Source organism: Ceratosolen solmsi, unplaced genomic scaffold (assembly GCF_000503995.2).
Source record: "Ceratosolen solmsi marchali unplaced genomic scaffold, CerSol_1.0 scaffold148, whole genome shotgun sequence".
NCBI classification, from domain to species: domain Eukaryota; kingdom Metazoa; phylum Arthropoda; class Insecta; order Hymenoptera; family Agaonidae; genus Ceratosolen; species Ceratosolen solmsi.
This window is the reverse complement of record NW_011948446.1, coordinates 1,233,295-1,256,273: the sequence shown is the minus strand read 5'-3', so window position 1 is coordinate 1,256,273 and position 22,979 is coordinate 1,233,295. Positions and strand designations below refer to the sequence as shown.

General features: G+C 36.0%; 1 protein-coding gene across 1 annotated transcript in view; it reads left to right on the top strand.

Moving 5' to 3' along the window:
* Positions 1 to 3,899: 3,899 nt before the first annotated feature.
* The window catches only part of LOC105366203 (protein Wnt-11b-2), a 24,690-nt gene continuing 5,610 nt past the window's right edge, over positions 3,900 to 22,979 (top strand). Inside the window, exons 1-4 of the mRNA XM_011504558.1 lie at positions 3,900 to 4,156; positions 17,732 to 17,973; positions 19,318 to 19,676; positions 20,820 to 21,091. Of these exons, the coding sequence (XP_011502860.1) occupies positions 4,056 to 4,156; positions 17,732 to 17,973; positions 19,318 to 19,676; positions 20,820 to 21,091 (974 nt within the window). The 5' untranslated portion in view covers positions 3,900 to 4,055. The remainder of the gene's footprint in view (positions 4,157 to 17,731; positions 17,974 to 19,317; positions 19,677 to 20,819; positions 21,092 to 22,979) is intronic.

Genomic DNA, 22,979 nt, shown 5'->3' with positions numbered 1-22,979 from the left:
GTTAATAATATAATTAACTGCGTATTATATTTACTATATTTTAAGAGCTTTTTATTTTTAATTTTATTATTTTATTTTAAATAATAAAAATGATATTATTTTTTAAATATATTATCTTAATAATAATATATTTAGTTTAAAATATTTTGGTCGTTGTTAATTTTTTAAATTAAATTGCTTATTGTAAATGATGTATTATGAAATATCAATGATTTTATAATTAGTAGAACTTATATTGGACATTCGTAAGTTTCCTTATAAAGTCATAATTACTTCGAGTTATTCATCTTATGTTTAGAAGTAAATTTTGTTCAGTAACAGAATCCTGACAGCAATTGTCTCCTTTGCTTTATCACTTTTTAATTCTTATAACTTTTTCGTCTATCGTTATTTTTCTTTTTCACTAGTAGCTTTCATTTTGGCTACCATTGTACTTATAGTGAAAGGTTAAGCTTTGTTTTTCTTAAGTTTTTACTGCTCGTGGATAAATAATAATCCATCCCATCAGACGTTCATTGCAGCGTTAACTTGTCTACGAAACTTATTTGTTCGATGTGAGTAACCTTATTGTTGGATGTGAGTAACCTTATGTACTATTTTAGAATAATACTTTGGTATAATACATTTACGTCCAACGGCAATTTCTTGTAGCTTTGAAGAAGACTGATAATTTTTTGTTTTCGTAAATAAAGTACACCAGAGATATTTAAAATAAATTAACGTCGAATCAACTGCAAGTTTAAGAGTGTTACAGGCAAGTATAAATTTAATTATCGATTAATCAAGTGACGATTATTGAAAACGAACAATTAATTAATCGTTTCATTTATTCCACAATCAAACGGTGATTTATAAGTGCGATTAATAACTATGATCGTATGGACTTATACATTTTCATTAGATAAATGTGAAATTATTTGTTACAAGTGGACAAAAATGTGAGAATTAGCTGTGAAACTTATTTCGAGACATGGCGTAAAAGTTTGCATTTAATTTATTTATAATATATATTTAACTTAAATTATCCTGTTGGATTGATATTTAAAGAAAGTAGGGAGCTGCTTGTCAGAGTATGTTTAAGAATGGTCTCGGGCCTTTTCTTCCGTAATACATTATAGAACGGACGAAGTGTTTTTCGGAAAGAAGTGCGGTTGTGCTTTATAAATATTTATAATAGTGCACAGCTGGCCGAAAGTTCTTAGTGGCAGCACATAAGTAGCAAAGGTCAAGTGGTTTTTGCTCACTTTGGAGGTCCCTAATGTATGTAATTATATGTAGTAAAAAGTGAGTTCGAGGATTCGAAGAGGCGCTATGCAGGAGAGCATGTCGATCGAGTGACCGAGGATCATCCGCTGTGCGATGCTTCCTACTCTCGCTTCCCCTCATCGTCGCCCCTTTTCTGATCAACGTCCGTTCCTCCTCCCTCTTCCTCTGCGTCGTCATCCTCATCCCTTCTCACGCGTTTGCTTCTAATGAGCGGGCGGTGCCTTTTGTCTATCATGCCACTTTTTGATACTTTTATACCTGAAAGACTTTTTGGCTGCTGCTCGTCAATTTTATATCTATCATATTGTCGTGAAACGCTTCTTTTTTGCTCATTCGACCTAAATTGGAAGATCCGAGAGCTTGGTTGAAAGTTTTGAAAACTTTGCGCTTCAGTCAAACTTTTTATCCGCTTTATTCGTTCATTCGCCGCGATTTTCCATACCCTTTGTTACCACCTTGCATTAGCATGAGAGCTATTATGATTCTCTTAGGACAGCGACATTAATTGTCCGTCAGTAGTGTAACTTCGCACCTTATGATTTTGCAATTTCGAAAATCGTTTTTCAGGCATTCGTAAATTCATTATGACGAGGTAAATGAAAATGATAATTCATTTTTTGAAAAGTTCGAAAATACTCCTAGCAATTTGGTATTCCTTATTAACGAAATAATTTTAATTCTAATATGTTTATGATTAATTGTTACTACTGCCAACAGGCAAACTTGCACAAATATATTTATTTTATTTTTATTATTAATTATAAGCTTTAAAGAAATATTGCTGTTTTATAGTTACGGCATGCAGTTCTAAGCATTCGAGACAGGCCATAAGTAACATTAAACTAAAAAGTATTGAAAGTGACACGTAACAAAGTGAAATGTCTAAATATTTAATTGCTTTCCATTCTACTTCGGCAATTACAATCGACAAAAAAGAAATACCGGTACACTGTGTTGATACACTGAATTTTTGTAAAATATAGATTAATTAAAACCTGCACTCGTGTCTTATGTCTTAAAAAAATAATTGACGATTCAAATGAAAAATGTAATTTTAATATTTAAAATATTCCTGATAATTTTATGGTCTTTTAAAATATTTTTATTTCATTAAAAATTAAGACAATCATTAAAACTGCTTTTCATTTGAACTAAGTTTTATTTTTATTTATTTTATTTATCTGTTTTATTTTTATTCATTCTTAGTTTTTTGTTCAATGCAAAATTTTTCTTTCTCAACAAATATATTATTTATTTAATAATGAATTTTATTTATTCCAACTCTTATAAATTTTAATAAGTAATGTCACATTATTAGTAAACGCATATGTTGTTTGTTTAGTATAAAGTATCACTTTTCTCGTATAAAGAAGTTTAAAATGAGATTTTAACTATCAAAATGTAGCGTGTAATAATGATCTAATAAAATGGAAAAAATTAATTGTAGTACAATCATTTGAATGAACACTTGAATATTAAAATTACAATTTGCTTAACCTGAAATTAATTTTAAATAAAAATTATATTTAAATGTACGTATTATGAATCATTTAGTTCGTTTTTTAATTAAACATGATGAAGTTTTAGATTCTTTTCAATGTAATTTTATAGAACAATCAGGAGCGTAAAAATTATTTGTATTTGCTAAACATATATTATAATGTTGCGATGCATGATAGTAACCTGCTTAAACATTACAATACAACATTTCATTCACGTGGAGAAGTGCAATACAAAAAATTAAAAATATATTTTTTGTGGAAAAATAATTCAAAACTTTGCCAAGAGAATTACGAAGGAAGCAGGTGTGCTACAATATTTGGATAATTAATACTGGTTTGGAATTAATGAAAAAGCATAAAATAATGTTTAAAAAAAAATAAAATAAAATAAAATACGCACACGAACACACACCGCATATACGAATTGGAGGGTACGAAAAATGAGGTACATGTGGGATTGATAAAAGCTAATGAAGCAAATTATTAATAAAGTGGATAGAATTGCTTTTTTTATTTAACGAGTGCAAATGTGACAAATGTGATACTTTAGGATTAATGGCCACGAGTCGCAAATACATCAAGCATACGTAACGAATAGGAAAAATAATGGTTGAGAAGGATATTGTATCAGGAGAAGAAGGGAGATGAGGCTGCTGAGGGTAAGAAGCGGAGTCTCACGAGCGCTCACTCTTCGGTAGTCCTAAGTCTCTCACTCGACACTTTAAATTCGAAATAATCAATGTGTGCGTGTGACGGTGGAACAAGTGGGGAAACGTACATGGGGATTTAAGGGGAAAGCAGAAGACGTTCTTAAGTGTATTACGAGTGAACCGCCTAAATTTGCGTTCGTGTGACAGAGGAGCGGTCAGGGAAATGAGGGACGATTGCGGAAAGGTCGTTTGATCGGGCGGGGTTTGCGAGGAGGTGCTCGCTCAATGAACTGCCCCCTGCCGGGGATTGCCGGAGCGGCGGTGGCGGTGGTGGCTGCGGCGGCCGTCGAAACCGCCGTCGATGAAGACGCCGCCGCGGCCGCCGCCGCCACCGCCGCCGCTGCTGCTGCCGCCGCCGCCACCGTCGTCGTCGCCCTTCCCTCCCTCGGGGCCGGCTGCTGCGCGTGCTTTTGCCCGCTCGACCGGACACCTGTAAGCACGCGGACACGGCTCGGGACGCTCGCGCGCGCGCTCCTTCCTGCCCGTGGCTCGCGCTCGCGACGATGAGGCGCGGCCACCGGAGTCCCTGCGCCCGCCCCTAGGACAACGACATGCCATTGCAACTATCGCACGAGACATGCCGCCGACCACGAGGAGCACCCTCGCCCTATCCTCGCTCCTGCTGCTGCTCCTGCTGCTCCTACTGCTGCTCCGGGAAGGCGCGTGCATCAAGTGGCTGTAAGTACGCGACCAACCAGATATTTAGTCCTGACCTCAGTATCGCGAGCTGTTTGCCGCGCGACCGGTCCCTGAGTTATCTCACACCTATCTTCGAAGACCTATCTTAAAACGCGGAGCCAGGTAGGCTGAATTCTAGTCATCAAGCATGGACGAATGACTAGGGCTCTGGCTTCTTCCACTTCCGTTCTCTTGCCGCAATCATTGGGCTTTCACTTCGCGTCACCTCGCAATATCCAATTTCTTTCTGCCAATTCATTTCGATATTGTAAAATCGTAATGTTTTTGTCTATAACTTGTTTCAAAGATTGTCCCTCCACCGGCCGAACGTTTTCCAGCTTACTTATATAATAGTCCACGCACTTCCTGTTATCATTCACCTTCATTAAATAATATGCAATTTACATTGGCAACAGCTAATTAGATTGTTGCTTTTATGTTTGCCCACTATGCAGTATATAACTTCCTTTATAGGGATGTAAATTAATAATCCATCTATTGTCTTATTTCTGAACAAAAATTAACCTAATATAGTTACAGAATTGTAAATTTGGATATTATATGTACATATTTACGTATATCATTAACAAATAAGAATCTTAATATTAAGAACTTATTATTTATATATATTTTCGGAGACAAGTAAAGTAGCTGTAGATTTTCTACAATGAAATTACACCGTATTTCTTATTAATACACTATAAACTATAAAATATTGTTTTGCTCATCAAAATAACCATAAGGATTATCGATATGAAAAATAAAGGTTGCTCATTAAAATCCTGCCGCTTATAACTATAAATTAATATTTTAATAAAATTTTCAATTGATTTTAAATGAATCGATAATCATGAAATCTTCGAACCATTTATTGAAATGTTTATTGCCCTTCGCTTATACTATAACAATGATATATCAGTATTGTATTTTATGAACATTAATATTTAATAAATGTGAATAAATTGTCGAGTAATGTATTTATATATTTCAAAAATATTGATCTTTCTTATGGATATGTAGCACTTGTCCCTTAATATATAATAAAGAATTTAGCGTACTACTTTTGAAAATTTGAATATGACTTGACGATGTAATGAAGCTTTATGCCAATAAAATAATCTATTTGAACGTGAACATTCATTTTAAAGATCATTGATAAAGTTTTGTTAGTAGCATCAACGGGTAAGCGGGTCGCGAAGTGATAAAACACCGTAGTAATCGTAGGAGCAAACATATGTAGGGAATCTTTGGAAAAGTGCGATTGTAGACTTAGTGGTGAAAGTTAGGCGTGAAAGCGTAAATCATCGATGAAAGACGTATCTTCGTCAAAATTGCGCCGATATCTCCGATATGCGTAACTGCATATTATTATGCAATGCAGCAAACTCGATCGTTTATTCGCTTCGGCGGCAAAGATTTCGAGGCCAGAATTAGATCGCGACTCCGTGGGAGTGGATAATCCTTGCCACCAATTATCGATCCTCGGGGATTGGTTTAGAGATCAGCTTGGGAGACGTCTTCATTTGGTCGCACGAGCCCTACGTGCTGTCCGACCCCTGGATAACTCACGGCCTATTCGAGCGATCGGGGAGGTCCGTTTGGTGATTAATGCGATCTTGTTAATGAGAGGCAAATACGCTCGGCGTATGGGGGCGGGGTCCGTGGCTTTCCGCGGATACATAGGGTATGATTACCTGCCGCTGCTACTTTTCTTTTAGGGACGCTGCTACCACCGTTCATATCCGAAATCCGAATCGCGAGTCCATGACCGTTCCGTAACGGGTTTCGCGTGCAAATCACCTAAGCTCGGGATGATTTAGTGCAACGGGCGCCGAGTCTCTATTCTCGATCCGGTACTGCGGCTATTTACATCGATTTAAAGTTAACCAGAATTCTCGGGTCTAAGAATTTATTTTTCATTAAAAAATTTTACTCCGCGGCATTTCTTGGAGATAGATGGCTTTATACTAGGAAATGAATTAATTTACTCGTCTCGGCAATTTGGCCAGATCTTTCTAATTCTATGATCTGCAAAGTCAGCTTCCGTCGTACCTCGCATATACTTGGAAATAATTTGTTATTGTAATTATAGGCGAACGCTACCTATATATTTTTGCGGAACATTTACTCCAAAATATTACCTTGCAAAATTGGATCTATTTTTGCTTTCTCTACATTTTTCTAAAGGTAATCGAGCCTAATGAGCTAAATCCAACCAATTATTTAACTTATTTTTATTGAAATTCTAGTTTAGCAGCGTTCAATTAAATAAGTTATATATTGCATTATTTATAAAGATTAGTATATAAAAAGTTCTCATAATAATATCGATGCTGGTTTTTGCCTTTAAAAATTTTTGTAACAAGCTACAACCTACAAGCTATTTTTAATTTTTCTCAAAAACTTATAAGAACTAATTTTCTTTGCACGTGTCTGTAATAGAACAAGAATAATTCAGTTCAATTATTGACTTACTACGAAATTGCAAAAGCATTACGAGATCGCAACGTAATATTAACAGTACACGATTCAAGAATATTCAATTTCATTTGTAAAATAATTAAAATCCATGCTATAAGTGATAATGAATAAAAATGAAATATATCAAATAAATTTCAAGTGCATCAAAGTGTAAATTTCAACACAAATTATGCAATTTTGAAAGCAATTTAATATAATTTTAATTATAATAAACTTGTAATATGTATTATGTGGGTGCGTAGTATTTTTGTGCTAATAGCAACATAATTGATTTACAGAAATCAATTAACTGGTATCTTGCATTTAATATTTTAATTTTTCGAACTCTTCAAATTTCATGGGATTGACTACTATGATGTTACAATTCAATATCTTACTCCTTCTTATTCGCTTTTTTACATTCATTTCTCTCCTTTTTGGCTCTCTCTCTCTCTCTCTCTCTCTCTCTGTCTTAATCCTAACTAACAACACTACTCTCAAGTTAATTTCGAAAATAGATAGAGAAACGTTCACTGTCAGGAACGTTAGTAGCCTACCGTTGCTTCCTCCTGTACCGGTTCCTCGGAATTAGCAATCCGTCCGCACGTCGAGTGCGGCCCGGGAGAGGAAAAGAGAACGAGAAAGAGGGGTAAAAAAGTGTAAAAAGCAAACGAAAATAAAGAAGATGAAAAATACGAGTCGCGAGAAGAGATCGCCACGTTGATACGGGTATGCCTGCACGTGTACGTGTGTGTATGCGCGCGCGCATGTTGGCTCGCGATGGGCCCAATTGTGCCGGAGGATTCGCGTGGAACCCAGTGCTAAAAAAAAGCGAGACAAGCAATAGGCATAGAGAGAGGGGGGAGAGGGGGAAGGGACGGGGGTCGGGAGAGAGGGAGGGAGGAAGAGAGCAATAGACGAAGAGAGGGAATAAGGCGCACGAAGAAGGGGAGGCGCGTGAGACAATAAGACCGGAAACAGGGGATGGCTAGGATGATGAATGGCGCTGGCCGATGGTGATTTTGCGTGTGCGCAAACCGGTAGGTTACAAAGAAGAGTGGCACAAGGTGCTCAAGGGAGCGGGAGGTGGGGTGGAGTGAGGTATAGTGGGGGGGGGCAGAAAGGAACAAGAGCTCGCGGACGCGCGCTCCAACGATATACCGGTCGGTGCGAAGGGTTGCACGGAAAACGAGATGATTAGGGGGTTCTGTACGGATTTTGATTTATTCTCGCCCCGATGCCGAGCACACGTATAATTCTTTATCTACTCTTGTCCATCTCTCTCTCTCTCTCTCTCTCTCTCTCTCTCACTCTCTGTATCTCTTTATTCATCTCTATCGCTTTGCTTTTTTCCTCGAGTGGCTGTGTGTAAATCGACCCTATAGAACAGGAGATCGCGAACTTCGATTTGGGATAAAGGCTTATACGTTCGACGTCATTTCTTCTCCCACTTTCAAGGGACTTATTCTCGGCTTATTGCCCCATGGCCTGATCATCGTTAAGAGCGATCAGCAGTTCCTGACGTTTTAGAATTTCGCAAGCGCACTTTACCACTTCATCTCTGCCGTGGAAACTTGAAATATATTGCAGTCCGACGTTTGACACTTACTTGTGGACATTGTAAATAGTCTCGGAAACTTTCCCGAGAATTCTTAGAGACTCTTGCCTAATTATCCAAAGTGAGAAAGTCTTATTAATGAAAGCAATCCCAAATTTTCAAAGATGGGGCTATGAGAAAAATTGGACTTAAATATTAGATCTTATCTTGTTACGTAAGTTAATTTATTATATTCAATTTCCATAGAAGCTAAAGATAGCTTATTAATTTAAAATAAGATAAAACTTTTTAATTTTGTTATATTATATCCATTACTCTCATTAGGGCTTAAAATCAATTATCTGCAAGTACACTATAAATTTTTAAAAAGTTTATTATTTGCTTTTTGCATTTTACTATGTTCCTGATTACTCGCAATGTTCCATGTTCCTCTCCTTGCTACATTTTTAATGCTGCCTCTTGCTTCTCTTTAAAAGGCCTGCTTGATAAACATATTTTGAAGTGAATCATGACAAGGCCAACGAATCCTAATTCATTATGGATATAATATAGACATTCTATTTTGTGGCCTCCTGTTCAGGTTCGCTTTTGAGAAAGATCCTTCTCAGCTTCAGCTAGATGATTATTAGGATGAGTACTATGGGGTCAGTTATAAACTGTTTTCGTAGGGTTTTGGAACTTTTTTCTTGCTCATAGGAAGTGATCATCTTTTAAAAAAAAATCAAGAATAATGACTTATCTAGAACGTATACTTTGAGGAGATAAATTTACGCTATAATTGACAATGTTAATGAATAATTATTCTAATATTTTGTAATAAGCGATATTAATATATATTATACATGAATTTAAGAAATACCTTTATTCCCGATATTAATCTTAACGGAAAATAAATAAGTGATTTTAAAATTTCGTATAAAATATATAACCTTAATTTTAACCATTGTGTCATTTTTTTATATTAAAATGTTGTTCATTGTTCAAATTTTCAATTAATTATGAAAAACGATACTTTTCATTATGTTTTTGGATAGTATGCAGATGAATTTGTATATGAATGAAACAATACGTGCGTGCCTTTCTATATTACATAAAAGAAATTACGAGTGATCACACGACTCATACTGTAATTAAAAGCATTGAAAGTGTGATTAAATATTAATTATAAACTTAAGTTTAGAAGTTGTTAGTTATTGAAAAATTATATCGCTATTTATATGTGAATTATCGTTTAAAATGTGTACACCTGAGCAGGCGAAAGATCTCTGAAAGATTTTAATATCAAACATTCACATATTTAATTCGCTACTTTATTCTAATCATTCTAATTATTTGGTGGAATAATATTTTCTCACGAGACTGCACAATAATATCCGTACGCTATTTATTCCATCTCATGATAAATTCTTTAAGAATTGAATCTGGAGTATATAAATCCGCATAAATTTCGCTGAAACTATAAAGAAATTATGAATTTAATCGCATTCGTATGGAAACTAATAAGGCTTAAAGGAATATAGTTGGTTGTACAATATAGCTATACATCAACATCAAATAAAACAATAAATAAATAAAAGTTAAAAAATTAAAAACGAGAACAAAAACATTCGAATTCATTGTGAATAAAACTCCATTGGGCATTGTAATGAAAATGCCGAGTAATGTTAGTGTTTTTAGGAAGTTTTGTATTCACGGGGTCGCTTTTGAGGAATAATACGGGGAAAAAAAGTATAGCACACTTTTACGAAGTCCGAGATTACTTTTAAGTTATACTTTTTCAGCTCTTCATCTGCCCACTACGCGCACTCTCTAGATATACGAGCATATAATGATATAATGCGTTGGCTTCTCAGTTACAGCATTTAGAGTGTGGCATTTGTAATGTACTGTACTTCACGTTTTCTTTGTTCTCGAGGTTCGAAAGAGTATTAAGTACAGCTTACGAAATCAAAACTACCGTTGTCCTCACTGCTTCTTAAGAACATCAAACTCTGAGAATCACTCAATCGATATTACGATGAAAATATTTACCCTTTCATATTGACACAGATAGCATATGTTGGCAGCGAGATTTCAAAGTTTTCACTTGTTCATGCTTATCAGAAGAGATCGTTTTGATAAAATGTTTTACAATGTACGCGAACGAGAAAAGATCAAGAATAGCTAAAAATGAAATATTGTATTCTCGCATCTCTATTAATTTTTTTGGCGGTCGCCAACATCAGTCCTATATTTAGTTCCCGATTTATGCTCATCGCTTGGGATAAAAGACTGCAGAATGGGACTGTGGGTAGCGAAGGTAATCAGAGCGGCCCTGGAGGGGGCGTATATTCGAGCCGGCCTCCAAAAGTGCCCGGAGCTCCTCGTAAGTCATGCCCCGGTCTCCTCTCACGTGTACCCCCTATTTTCGCCCTCTCTCCATCCTGTCAGCTTGTTATTTTTCGTTTTATTTCCACGTGACACGCTTTTTGCTTCGTGGACACATTATGCACAAATATGATTTAAGCGGAACTCTTTTGGCCATATTACACTACTATTTTAATAATACTACTAATTTTTCATAAAATATTTCTATATTTCAACATTTCTTTTAATTTGTGCATCTTATCTCTATCCAATCGCTTAAAATTTTTACGAAATGTAGGAAGATCAACGCTACGTCGACGGCATTTTAATATACTGACATATATAAGCATCATACATTTATAAGCATTTGTCAATTTATTATTTATCAATATATTAGCCTCGTTCAGCGATCGACAAATTTCTGAGTCACAAATTTCTTATCCAGCTGTATTATTCTGTTAAGACGACTGAACTATCGAGCTCAAAATATATAATTAGTGAGAGCGATAAATAATGCATCGGATTAGATGGCAACCAAGAGCTGTCAAAGAAACGTAGGGCTCGGCAATTGCATAAGGTAGCGGAGCGACGAAATGGTAACGGAAGCATAGACAATTTATCTGGGCGCTCTTGCAGAGCTGGCATTCCGCTCTTGAGTAAGGCATGAAAATTGATTTTCCGCGGGCTGAGAATAATCTCAGTGGCAGCCTCGGTCGAGTCTTTTTCACTTTACCCTGCGCCGTGAATGAGAGGCGCAAAGAACGTCATTCGGCCGGATCGAATGCATTATCTGCCCATACATTAGTTCACAATATACGTGTACAATATAAGTTTCGAGTAAAGTTGTATGTGTAAAGTTTCATTTTCTCTTCCCTTTTTTCGCCTCTGTTCATCTTTCAACATGGCTCATTAGTCTTTATCTCTTTTTCCTATTGCGGATGACAGACCATTGTCTTTGGCTCTTAGCGATTGCGAGCATCGATTCATCCCAACTACTTGGCTATTTGAAAACTGGTCATTTTTATCGCGCCAAAGTGTCGCGGGCCTTCTTCTCCAATTCCTAATGGACAAAATTCCCAATCAACTCACGCTCGTTAAATCCATTTGTTTCTATGTGACGTATAAGACATAAATCGAATATTTAGATATTTGCGTGTCTCCTTTGCAATTGTACAGGCACATCGACTTAAGACTTTAATAATTTCACGGTCGTATCAAATTCAGCAAATTTATCTCAAATTTTTGAAATTACTCTCGCCATTTTAACACGCTGCACATTCACTTATTATTATAACTTGGAGCCGTTGCACTTGTATTGCACATACTTATCCACGAAATGTACACACATCTTATAAGTGTCCAAGCTTTTACTATATCCATCGTGTAAGTAAACTTCACTTTGATAAATGATTATATGAGAAATAATAATCAGGACAATTCATTATGCATTCTTTTCACTACAGGGTGTCCAGTAAAATAAAGGTCTCATCCATGGCAAGTGCAAGTCCATTGCAGTTTTCTTTCCGCCTCGCGGAACTCGTGGAAAGTCCTTAATAAGTCTCGAGCACGGCGAAGCAACCGATACTTCCAACGACTCGATTGTTGTCCTCGTCAACCTTTTATCACCACTGCGGGATAGCGTAATGAGAAAGAGGCATAAGTACTTAATTATCATCCTATCTTTGTTGAGGGTGCATACAAACGTCTAAGATGACACCTAACGGCGTGCCATGACGGGACTCGCATCGAATTTAACGAACGTCGGCGTAAATAACGGACTCGATATTGTGCGCGCATTACACAATAAAGAGCGACGGCGAAGGCGGTGGTGACGTTCACGAACAGGCCGACGATGCGTACAATATCTCATCCGGATCGCGTCTTGCGAGAGACAATGGAATAGTGCGCGCGCGCGAGAGTGAGAGAGTTTAACGGTTGTGGGATTTACGAGCGCGCGTCCGTTATTATAATGTATAATGAAATTCATTTGCCGCTTTGGCGGCCGACGAGTACCGGATTATGTCTCTATAAATTCGCTTAATGCGAGCGAATCACTCTCGTCCTCCCTTCTTCCATCGCTCGCGCGTTCCCCGCGCGACAAAAGACTACACCTCCTGGGTTTTGCTCTTCGTTCATGACTTTTTGCGGACGAAGGATTACGACCTGGTGTTCGCTCAGGCGCTTAATGCTCGATGCTTTATTCGTTTCTTTGCACCGCGAGCCTAAGCTCATGCCTTAAGGGGCTTCGCTGGCTTTTAATCCGAAATTATTTTCTTGTCGCGAGCTTATCGATGCGTAATCTTATCGTAATCGATGCCTCGAATCCAGTATTTCGGTCGTGTTTTTTCTTTAACAAGTCGAAACTCAACCACGACGTTGTTCTATAATGACGTTTGAACTGCTATTGTGGTCTGTTTTATAAAAGATGCACGTACGTTCAAACAACATTAGAACATTACATAATACACATACGCTTATATCATCAATTGAGACGAGGGACAGATTTTTTGTTTTTGTTTTTTTGTTTTGTTTTGTTTTTTACTCAATTATCTGTATGAACTTATTGTTTATTTATAGCGTCTTGGTTAGTGTTTATTGTGCCGATATATATTTTGAGCTAAATATTTAGTTCTATCTCAGAATTTTTGAAATAAACTATTTTCAAAATTTATAACGGGCATTAACTTTAATATTTTTAATATTTTCTTTGATTTTTATTGTTCATATTTTGTACGTGGTCAAGGAAAATGTTGTCGAAAATGTACATGCGCATCAAAATATTCATTATTATTAATAAAGAGGTCATAAATTATTACTGCCTCGCTCAATTTGTATGTTCATAATTCAATTCTAAATATATGTAAGCCTGAAAATGTGCATAAAATGAATGAAAAGAATGGCTAATAAATGTTTTATCTAATACTATTATTATAAGAAAATCAATAACTTTGGACAATAAGAATATTATGAGGCAAGAGTAAGTTTGAAATACGAGTAATAAAACTATAACTTATGTGCATTAAAATAATGTAGATGTTTTGGACTTGCGATTGCTAATGTAATTAATATCTGCAAGATTTTTATGATGACTTGAAGATATAAAATAAGGATGAGAATCATGTAATAAGTGCAATTCATATACACACAAAGTATAAACTATACTAGTGCACACACAGTATTTAAGACTTGCGAAAATTATGTTCACATATTCATTTGATTAATTAAAGCAGCGTGCACTTCCAAATAGCAGTGATGATTACAGTCGCCAATGATAGGCAAACATTTTGCAAAGATAGATGATATATCGAATCTGTATTATTTTGCAACATAAGAACGAACATAAGTTCTTAAAGTGAGGGAGAGTGGAGAAAGGAGAATTCTTGTTTTTTATTTGCAGTAGACTTGAACTGGTAGTCGTAACAATTGTACTGAAGGTCAGCCTTGGGCAAGAATTTGGCATCGAAAGATGCTCAAAAGGTAGCTCGTTAGTAGAGCTTTGATCGGTTCATTAAGAGCATGTAAGCGTGAAAATGAGCAGGCAAGTTTTGCGTGACCATGCGGTAATGAGCTGATAAACTTCTTTTGAATTGAAATATTGATAGTGACTGAACATCGTGCGTTCCAGTCTTTTTGCGCTCAACACATTCATTTATTTTACCTCGCGCTGCGTTGGTGGTTAGTCAAGGGATATTGATGATTCTCTTTTATTACTTTCAAACTGTATGAAAGTAATATAAACATATGGCGTAGCGAAGGTTTTCAGTATCGCTCTAGTGGCTCGCATTTTACCTGGCAGGATGTTCGGTAATTACAATACAAATAACAAAATGAACATTAAGCGGTTGAATAACAGATATTGGTTTTGTAAAGGAATTACTTTGTTTTCTTTAGTATGACTAACTTTTATTTATAAACTTTTAATATATTCTTTCTCGTATTTATTTTTCATTAAATAGAATACATTATCGGATCATTTTTATAGGAAGATTGTGTGAATTTAAAAAAATATTATTTGTATTCTTCAATTTTGAAAAAGATGGAATTTTCAATATATTTTTTCGTTATATTTATAAAGATCTTTAGATCTATTATCTAAATCATTAGTATCATGCAATGTAATTTGGAAATTCTCTTTCCCGTATTATCGTGATATATTTCTACTTGCACTTAAGCATACTAATTTACTGTTAGATTTTGTGAAAAAACTCAACCCACGGTTATTGAAGCCACTAAAAATGGAAATATGAAGAAGGGAGATGGTACTGAACTCCGAGCATTTGTTCCAGATTAGGTAACAACGCATTTGAACAGCTGCCAGACCGTTGAGTGTGCTGACTCATTAGGCAAGGGCATTTTTTATCATTATGATCCGCGCGCAAAAGGCTCAATTGGCACTTCCTCTACCCCCTGTGCTTAAGTCGTATACAAGGGCAGTCGGCTCAATGCGCAAAATAGGGAATGGCCCGGTCACACTTCTCGCTGTTTCGACGCGGGCGATTCGTCCACCAAACGAATAAATCACTTCTGACAGGATAAGGCTCGAGACTAGCCGTATACACAAGAGCAGATTTTGTTCATCGTCGTTACCATCACCACCGCCCTCGCACACGCCATTAAGTCGTTGCGTGCTTTTATAACAAGAAGATAAGATGAAGAAAAAGAAGTTAAAAAGATTAAAAAGAGGAAGAAGAAAAAGAAGAGGAAGAAAACAGAGAGAGAGAGAGAGAGAGAGAGAGAGAGAGACAGAGAGACAGAGAGAAAGAGAGACGAGTGGGTACAATTCGTTTGTGATGCTAATTTCAGAATTTTTTATAAGTTCGAAAAGAAAACGTTGCAAGGGTAAAGTGCCAGCTTAAATAGTCGTCGATTTGTTTTGTAAAAGTAGGTAAATAGATATTTGATACAGCTAGAAACGAGTTGCTTACAATAAATATTTGTAAGATCTTTCTTCCAAATGCTTAAGCTGACTGTACTTTTTATACAAATATTTTAAAAATAAAATTGCTAATGAAGTAAATTAATCTACAATATAGATGCTATCTTATTGTAATCACTCTGTAAATAATTTTGTATATATATTACATTCTTTATTTTTCTGAAATTAACATTATGAAGATTTCTACGTAGACATAGATATATTACAGGAATTTAAAAGAATGATTAATAATTTGCTCGATGATCAACGATGTCTCCGTTTAAAGTGTAAAATAGGAATGTAAGCTCGTAATATTATTAATTTCAGCTATAAATTTTCAGCAAACAAGAAAAATACAATCTATCTCGTTGTAGCTTACTTTCTGTTTACAGAAGTAATACATGATATGACTAAATAAATTAATATGGATAATTAATTCTGCATTAATTGCAATTATGATTAATGATTAATTATATTTTTGTTATTTATTTAAAACTTTAATTGGCCTTCAAAATCAATTTTTAATTAATCGATTTCGCTTTTGCAACGATTAAATCTTCTTCATTAAGTAATATGTCTTTGACATAACAATAGCCATTACGTACATTATATTGTATTTCATTATATAATTGAGAATACAATATATAATTTATATATATATATATATATAATATCTTGTAATGTACATTTATTGATAAATTTTTTATTTTATTTTGGTTTATTTTATATTTTTAGTTATCTATATAAAGAGGTATTTATGAAAAAAATTCAGTATGATGAAATTTTAGCATTCGAATTTTGTTAAATTAGCTTGTATATTTAAAATTTATAATGGTTATATTATTTAGGTATATTTCAGAGTTACAATAATATATCAACAACGTGCACCAAACTTCAATTTCTACAAATTTAATTATAAATATTAAAAAAAAAGCAAATATGTTGTGCAGAGTTCATAAACTAAAAATTTAATTTTAATTAAATAATATGTGTTCTATCATTCCTGAATGATTATATACGGGAACTCATAAAGAATAGCATTTAAAGTATTTATAAAACTGTAGATAGGCTAATATAGTGATGCTTTATATAGTTGTGATAATTATTCTACAATATTCCTATGGATCTGTTTAGAAATAATACATTCGTTGGCCGCTTCTTGCCTGGCAATAATAAAATTCTCGATTGAAAGTTATAAAATGGAAAGAATTACGTTTATTGAAACTACATGAACTTCCTTCTAAATCATCCACAGTTTTCTAATATTTCGATTAGTAATATATTTTTTTATCAAAGCATTAACAAAAGAAATTCAGCCATGTATTCATCAGAGTATAATCTAATGGAAAAGCAAGCGATGGCCTAGTCGATGCTTAACGACTAGATCGACAAAATAGATAACCGTATACAAGGGCACCCAAGATAATAATAGTGAAAAAGAAGAAAAGGTAGGCTCTATGGGTGTAAGCCATGACTTGGGGTGCGAAAAATCGTCGAGGGATGTAGAGTTTCATAAGAGCGGGATGAATCGTACGAGGGGCATTTTCCGGGCATCACGAGCTCGTAAATCAGGGTTGAAATCTCAAAGTCGGTTATGACTCGAATTTGTCGAAGGCCGTGTCGAAAGGGGCCGTGGGCCGAAGGTGCCTTCAATGAGCAGATACCAGAGGCCTTGCGAATTGCACAACAAAGAAACTGTGCAGAACGCTCTTGGCCAGATTGATTGCGCCATTAGAGTCGCGTGTGCGCGCTTTTTATTTCGCCTTGCTAAGAAAAGTATGCGGGGACGTTGAGAAAGTGGCTTGCACGGCTCGCTATTCACAAAGCTGAAAAGGTTAATGAGCGACAGGAGTTGGTGAATACGAGCGACATGCTGAAACAGCACGTGATTGTTAATTATTGATCGAGCTTTTGTTTCCGAACCTCCTTGGATTCCCAATCGCATCAAATGCACGTAAGTCGTAGAAACGTGGTGTGGCACAATTTAATAAAACATTCAGTTGAATTATCGCTGGCACTTGATAAAAATCTAAGCCGTATTATACAGAGAAAATCTAATTTCTCGCGCAAAACTCGACGCACTTATTTTCAGGCGTAGTCTCGTGATTTTTATCCGGTCGAGCTCCGTGCCACTTGGATAAAAAAAAAAGGCCAAGAATTTGTAAAATAAGAATCTCGTGAACGCGATAAATCGTATCGAGGACCGAAGCCAATATGGTAGATGAGCGTTAAAAGTCGTGTGACCCAATTATAAGAAATAGTAGGCATAAATCACTAACATGTCTCTGGCATCCAGTGCCTTAGGTCGAGCGGTGGACGGATTCGAATGGACGCGCGAGGCCTGCACCGGAGCGCGCACCTCCGGCCTCCTCGAGCGCAAGCAGGCGAGGGCCTGTCGGGCAACCCCCGACATCATGCAGAACCTCGTTCAGGCGGCGAGGGATACATCAACCGTCTGCCAGCAGGCGTTCAGACACCAGAGATGGAACTGCAGCAGCATCGAGAGAGCGCCCGACTTTACGCCCGAATTGCTCACAGGTGACGAATCCCATGGTTGAAACAAAATCTCGAATTTCGGGCCGCGACGATCAAGAATCTTGGGTCGAACTATACCTTTAAAAATGGCTCGACTGATTGAAATTTCTTGCAGTTTGTCATAAGGACGCAATAGAGCTTTGATCGTCAGCATTCACGAAACTGGCATTTTTCACACCATCCGAGCATTATGAACCATTTGTGTCTATGCTTCATTTTTATAGTTTTTACAGTCCATCAATAATCACAACAATCCATTAGGTTAAACAATCTTATTCGAAGCTTAATCATTCAATCATAAACAAAAGCTAGAGTTATTATGATAATATGCAGCGCAAAATAATACAAAAAGTGAATTTGCTGTGAATGAACTATGAACTATGAAACTATTTCTAATATATACCGATATTAATTAAAGAGATATATAAATTCTTTTAGATTACAAATAAAACTTTCTTAGATCAAATTTTGTTTAGATGTGATCGTTTCTTTTACAATAGCTTACATAGTAAAGGATTTATATTGCTGCTGCTGTACAGAACGCTAGTAAATTCTGTTTTAATAGATTTTCAAAATTCTTTACTAATCAATTAATATTAGAATAAAAGCTGGAATAAATAATTATCTTATCCAGTGAATGAAGACTTTTATTTAATATATAAAACGATAGTAACGCAATCATTTTCTTCTTTTTTTTTTTTTTTTTTTTTTTTTTTTTTTTTTTTTTTTTTTTTTTTTTTTTTATACATGCGTTTATGTTTCACGCTCATATCCACACGTCCACACTCATACACAAACGATATAAATTAAAATTAATAATATGGATAAGAGTGACTTATTTTCACCGAATGCGAAGAAATGTTATTTTCTCTATCTACATGCTCAAAATCCAAATTTTTTCAAATAAGATAATCAATCATATTGATAATCATTTTAATTGTTTCCTTTTGAGTAACGTTTCTCTAAATGCATCTGTAGCTTGAACTTTTGTTTTTTTGTTAGCTAGTAAAGACGAAGTTTTATACTGCCCATAGATAGTGTAAGATTAAGCATACCTCGGACATTATAAGCATACGGGCGAATCAAAATCGTGCGTTAAAATTATAAATCGAATTATAAATAATAATACAGGAAAAAGTAATTGGGTGCTGATAAATTGTAAACAAGTTGAGTGCACCTAAAACATTTCGCATCAATGGCAATGAAATAATCGTCGCATTCGGTGAAAACTCGCCTTTAAACTCTTATCCAAAAGTTATAAGCGAAGAAAAGCGACGCTCGGGGGCCTCCACGTTCATCGGTGTAGGCCCTCGTTCGACATTCCCAGCGAATCCCGACCTGCCTCAGGTACGAAGGAGCAAGCATTCGTCTACGCCATGTCGGCCGCGGCGGCAGTCTGGCGTCTGGCGCGGGGCTGCGCCCTCGGCAACCTCGCCGCGTGTTCGTGTGCAACGCCCCCGCGGCGCGAGCCCCCTGCCCCCTCAGCCCTCGTCCAGGCCTCGACGTCCCTGTCGCCGACGGCGATTGGCTTCGGGCCCGCGTCCGCTCGCAGTGCCTTCAAGTGGGGCGGCTGCGGCGACGACGTGCGCTCAGCTTCGCGCATCGCCAAGCGCTTCCTCCAGGGCGAGACACCGAGCCCCGGCACTGGCGCCTCCGCCAAGTTCCTCCACGCCGTCAACATGCACAACAACCGCGCTGGCCGCAGGGTAGGTAGTCTCACTCATCGTAATAATAGCTTTACGCTTACGAGTAGATGGGGCCTCGACGACCATGGGCCTCGCTTGCTTTAGTCAGCTTGAGTCGACGAGAGTCGAGTTTAGGAAGTAGGAAAAATCGATAAATAACAGATCTTAGCCGATGTTTTTGCTTTCACCGTGGCTAGCCATTGACGGCCTTTTAAAATAAGATGTATACTTTTCAATATGAAACTTCCTTATTCTTGACACATTTCTTCTAATAGTCGAGTTATTTTTTTCTCTCTCGGATCGTTTGTGAAATGGCACTTGTAAATCCGATAATTTAAAATCCGACGATTATATTATATATTTATTGTAATTATTGCACGAGTCTAGTAAAATAATGCTTGAAATAAACATTATATTCTTACTACATTGAATACTATAACTAAGAAATCTATCCGCTCAAACGGATATCAAGTAAATGACGAAGAAAAAAATTTCATATTACAAAAGATGCAAATGTGCAGAGTACTAGTATTTTTCATTTATCCTGACAACGGTGTAAACATAATTTACAATATTGGTTAAGATGCTCGATTATCCATTAGCTATAAATCGAGAATGATTTATAAAATTGAATTAAAAAAGGAGAGCTTAATAATTCGAATAAGTACACAAAGTGATTAGAATTAATTCAACGAGTATTAAGCAATAAATTTAATATACGTTAGAATTTTATGTTACATTTCCATTTCCATAAATCATACTTAAGCGTCTGATTACTATTCTATATGCGCTCGCAATTGAAAATAATTGAATATAAAGTATTATGAAATGAAAAAAAAGAAAGAAAAAAAAGTGGCAGCGGTAGGTGCAAGGAAGCCATTTGTCGATTTGCAGTGCAGTGCCGTACGGCTCGCTGACAGGGCCCACCTGTCGTAAATAAAAAGCTTTGGAGTGACGCAATAAGACAATGTTGTTAATCATTTGGTACACACCGTACCGATGCACTAAGAACAAACATAACCGAATGTACGGCTTGCGGCTCTCGAGATGTCATTGGAATCCTGGTGCTGAAGCTCGGGGATAATGGGAGAATCGAAAATTAGGGATCTCAGGGTTCTCCGGCCTTCGAGCTCGGTATCACTGACTCTCTGGACACGATCTTAGGCAGTGGAGCAGTCGCTGTCGCTGGAGTGCAAGTGTCACGGGGTCTCGGGCTCCTGTAGCGTACGCACCTGTTGGCGAGGACTTGGCTCGAGCGGTCCGGCCGCAGCCGGGGCCCGACTACTGCGACGCTACGCGACCGCCGCGGAGGTGCGACCGACGTCCAGTGGGCGACTCCCGCCCCTCTATCATCACAACAACCTCCTCTACACGACCAAGAGTGCGGATTACTGCCTTGAGGACAAAAGGCGAGGAAGCCTCGGCACCGTCGGCAGGTTCGTTACACTCTTTATCTTTTCCAAATTAGCTACATTATCGTCCCCTTTATGCTCCTTATGCTTTTTATATCCACGCCTCAGTTGCTCCTAGCAACTGGGACTATGCGAAACAGAACAAAAGTTCTTTTGGAAGAATACCCAAAGGATTGGAAAGCATTTATTCACCTTACGATAATTTAAATTCGTATGCTTTGCGATTCATTTTATAATTTTTTATTACATTTTTTAATGATTTCGAAAATTAGAATTGGTCCGCTTTTTAAAATTTAAATTATAACTATAAATTGTATTTGTTGCGTTGTTGATTTGACAACAATTTTGGCTGGATTCTTCAAAATCTTTCTGTCTATATATTTTGTACTACTTTTCACGCGCAGACATCAAATAAGAAAGGTCATGGAGCTACTCCAATTTCTTTTATGGATAATGAAATGTTCCACAATATATTATTGAAATCTAAATTTGTATTTCTTTTAACTAGGAGGACTTATTGTTATTATTGTTATTGCTATTTATCTCCACTAGAATTTTTATAACGTTCATTATTGTTTTATAAAATAAATTTACCAACGTATTTTGAATACAGATTGTGAACATTAATTAAATTTTAAATTTCTTTTTATTGATCGAAATTATCCATTTTAACAGTAATTTCTGCATTTTTTTACATTATTATGTATTTTTCAACTTCTTCTACACTCATTACTTACTATTTAATATACTTTAGATTTATAATCGTTATATTTTATATTTTCTGTAATATAAACCTTTATAAAATACTTGCTCAAAAATTAGTTAAATTCATATTTTTAATACAAAAGATCCAAATAAATCTTGTATTCCTAAATCAATATTTTAGATCGTACAGCCTATCTTAAATCACATACAACTAATATATACTAGTTTTTTATTTGTATACAATAAAGAAACGATCAGAATTTTTATGCTTAATATCATAATGATATCAATGGTATATTATCTTGAAATAAATTATATTAAAGAAAATATTTCGTAGAGTATTTAATATAGCATATTGATTATATAGTAATTCACATCGATAATATTGTTTATATGACATTATCATCTTCGTCGTCATCATTATTCATGAAGGTCCTTAAAACAAATTTATTATTTTATCAATGTTTCTCAATTTTCAATAAGCCATAGTTTATTGTTAAATTGTTAAACGTTAATTTACAGCACAATATTTCATTGAAAAGTAAAAGATATCAATTACAAATACCGATTATAGTTTTTTCCTTTATTTTCGGAAAACCAAATAAAGGCATGCTGCATCAAATGTAAATTGGCGAATTCGTAAAGCTTCTTAAAGGCGTTTTAAATCAGTAATATCGACGCCGTTTATAATTGTAGGAAGGCTGCTTTGATGGCCATTTAGAGCGTCGCTACCGTTTCAATACCGATGAGCGTCTGGCTAACGAGAGCGATAAATTTATTAAAATGGCTAAAAATGAAGGTAATAAGACTAAATTCACGGCTATAAGATGGTGAGACTCGTAGTTGGTGCTTTCAGTGATGCTCTGACTACGAGCTCCCGTTTACTTCTCTTTATTTTGTGAATGTTGTAGTATAATGTCATAAAGCGGCGTTACTGTACCGATTGATTACCCTGCGCATCTAGACAATTCTATAACGAGCGGTAAATTCCGCAGGATGAGTGTGTATTTTTTGGCTATAATGTGACGCAGGACGATAGTACGAGAAATTAAGTTGAATTCAATTCAATTAAATTTAATTCAATTCTATTAATAGAAGATGATTACTTTTGCAATATTTGTAAATCAATAACCAAATCGATTGAGAATTCGACCAGCTTTATATACCTATTTTCGAGACTTTATTTTCTATTTTCTAGTCTTTCCCT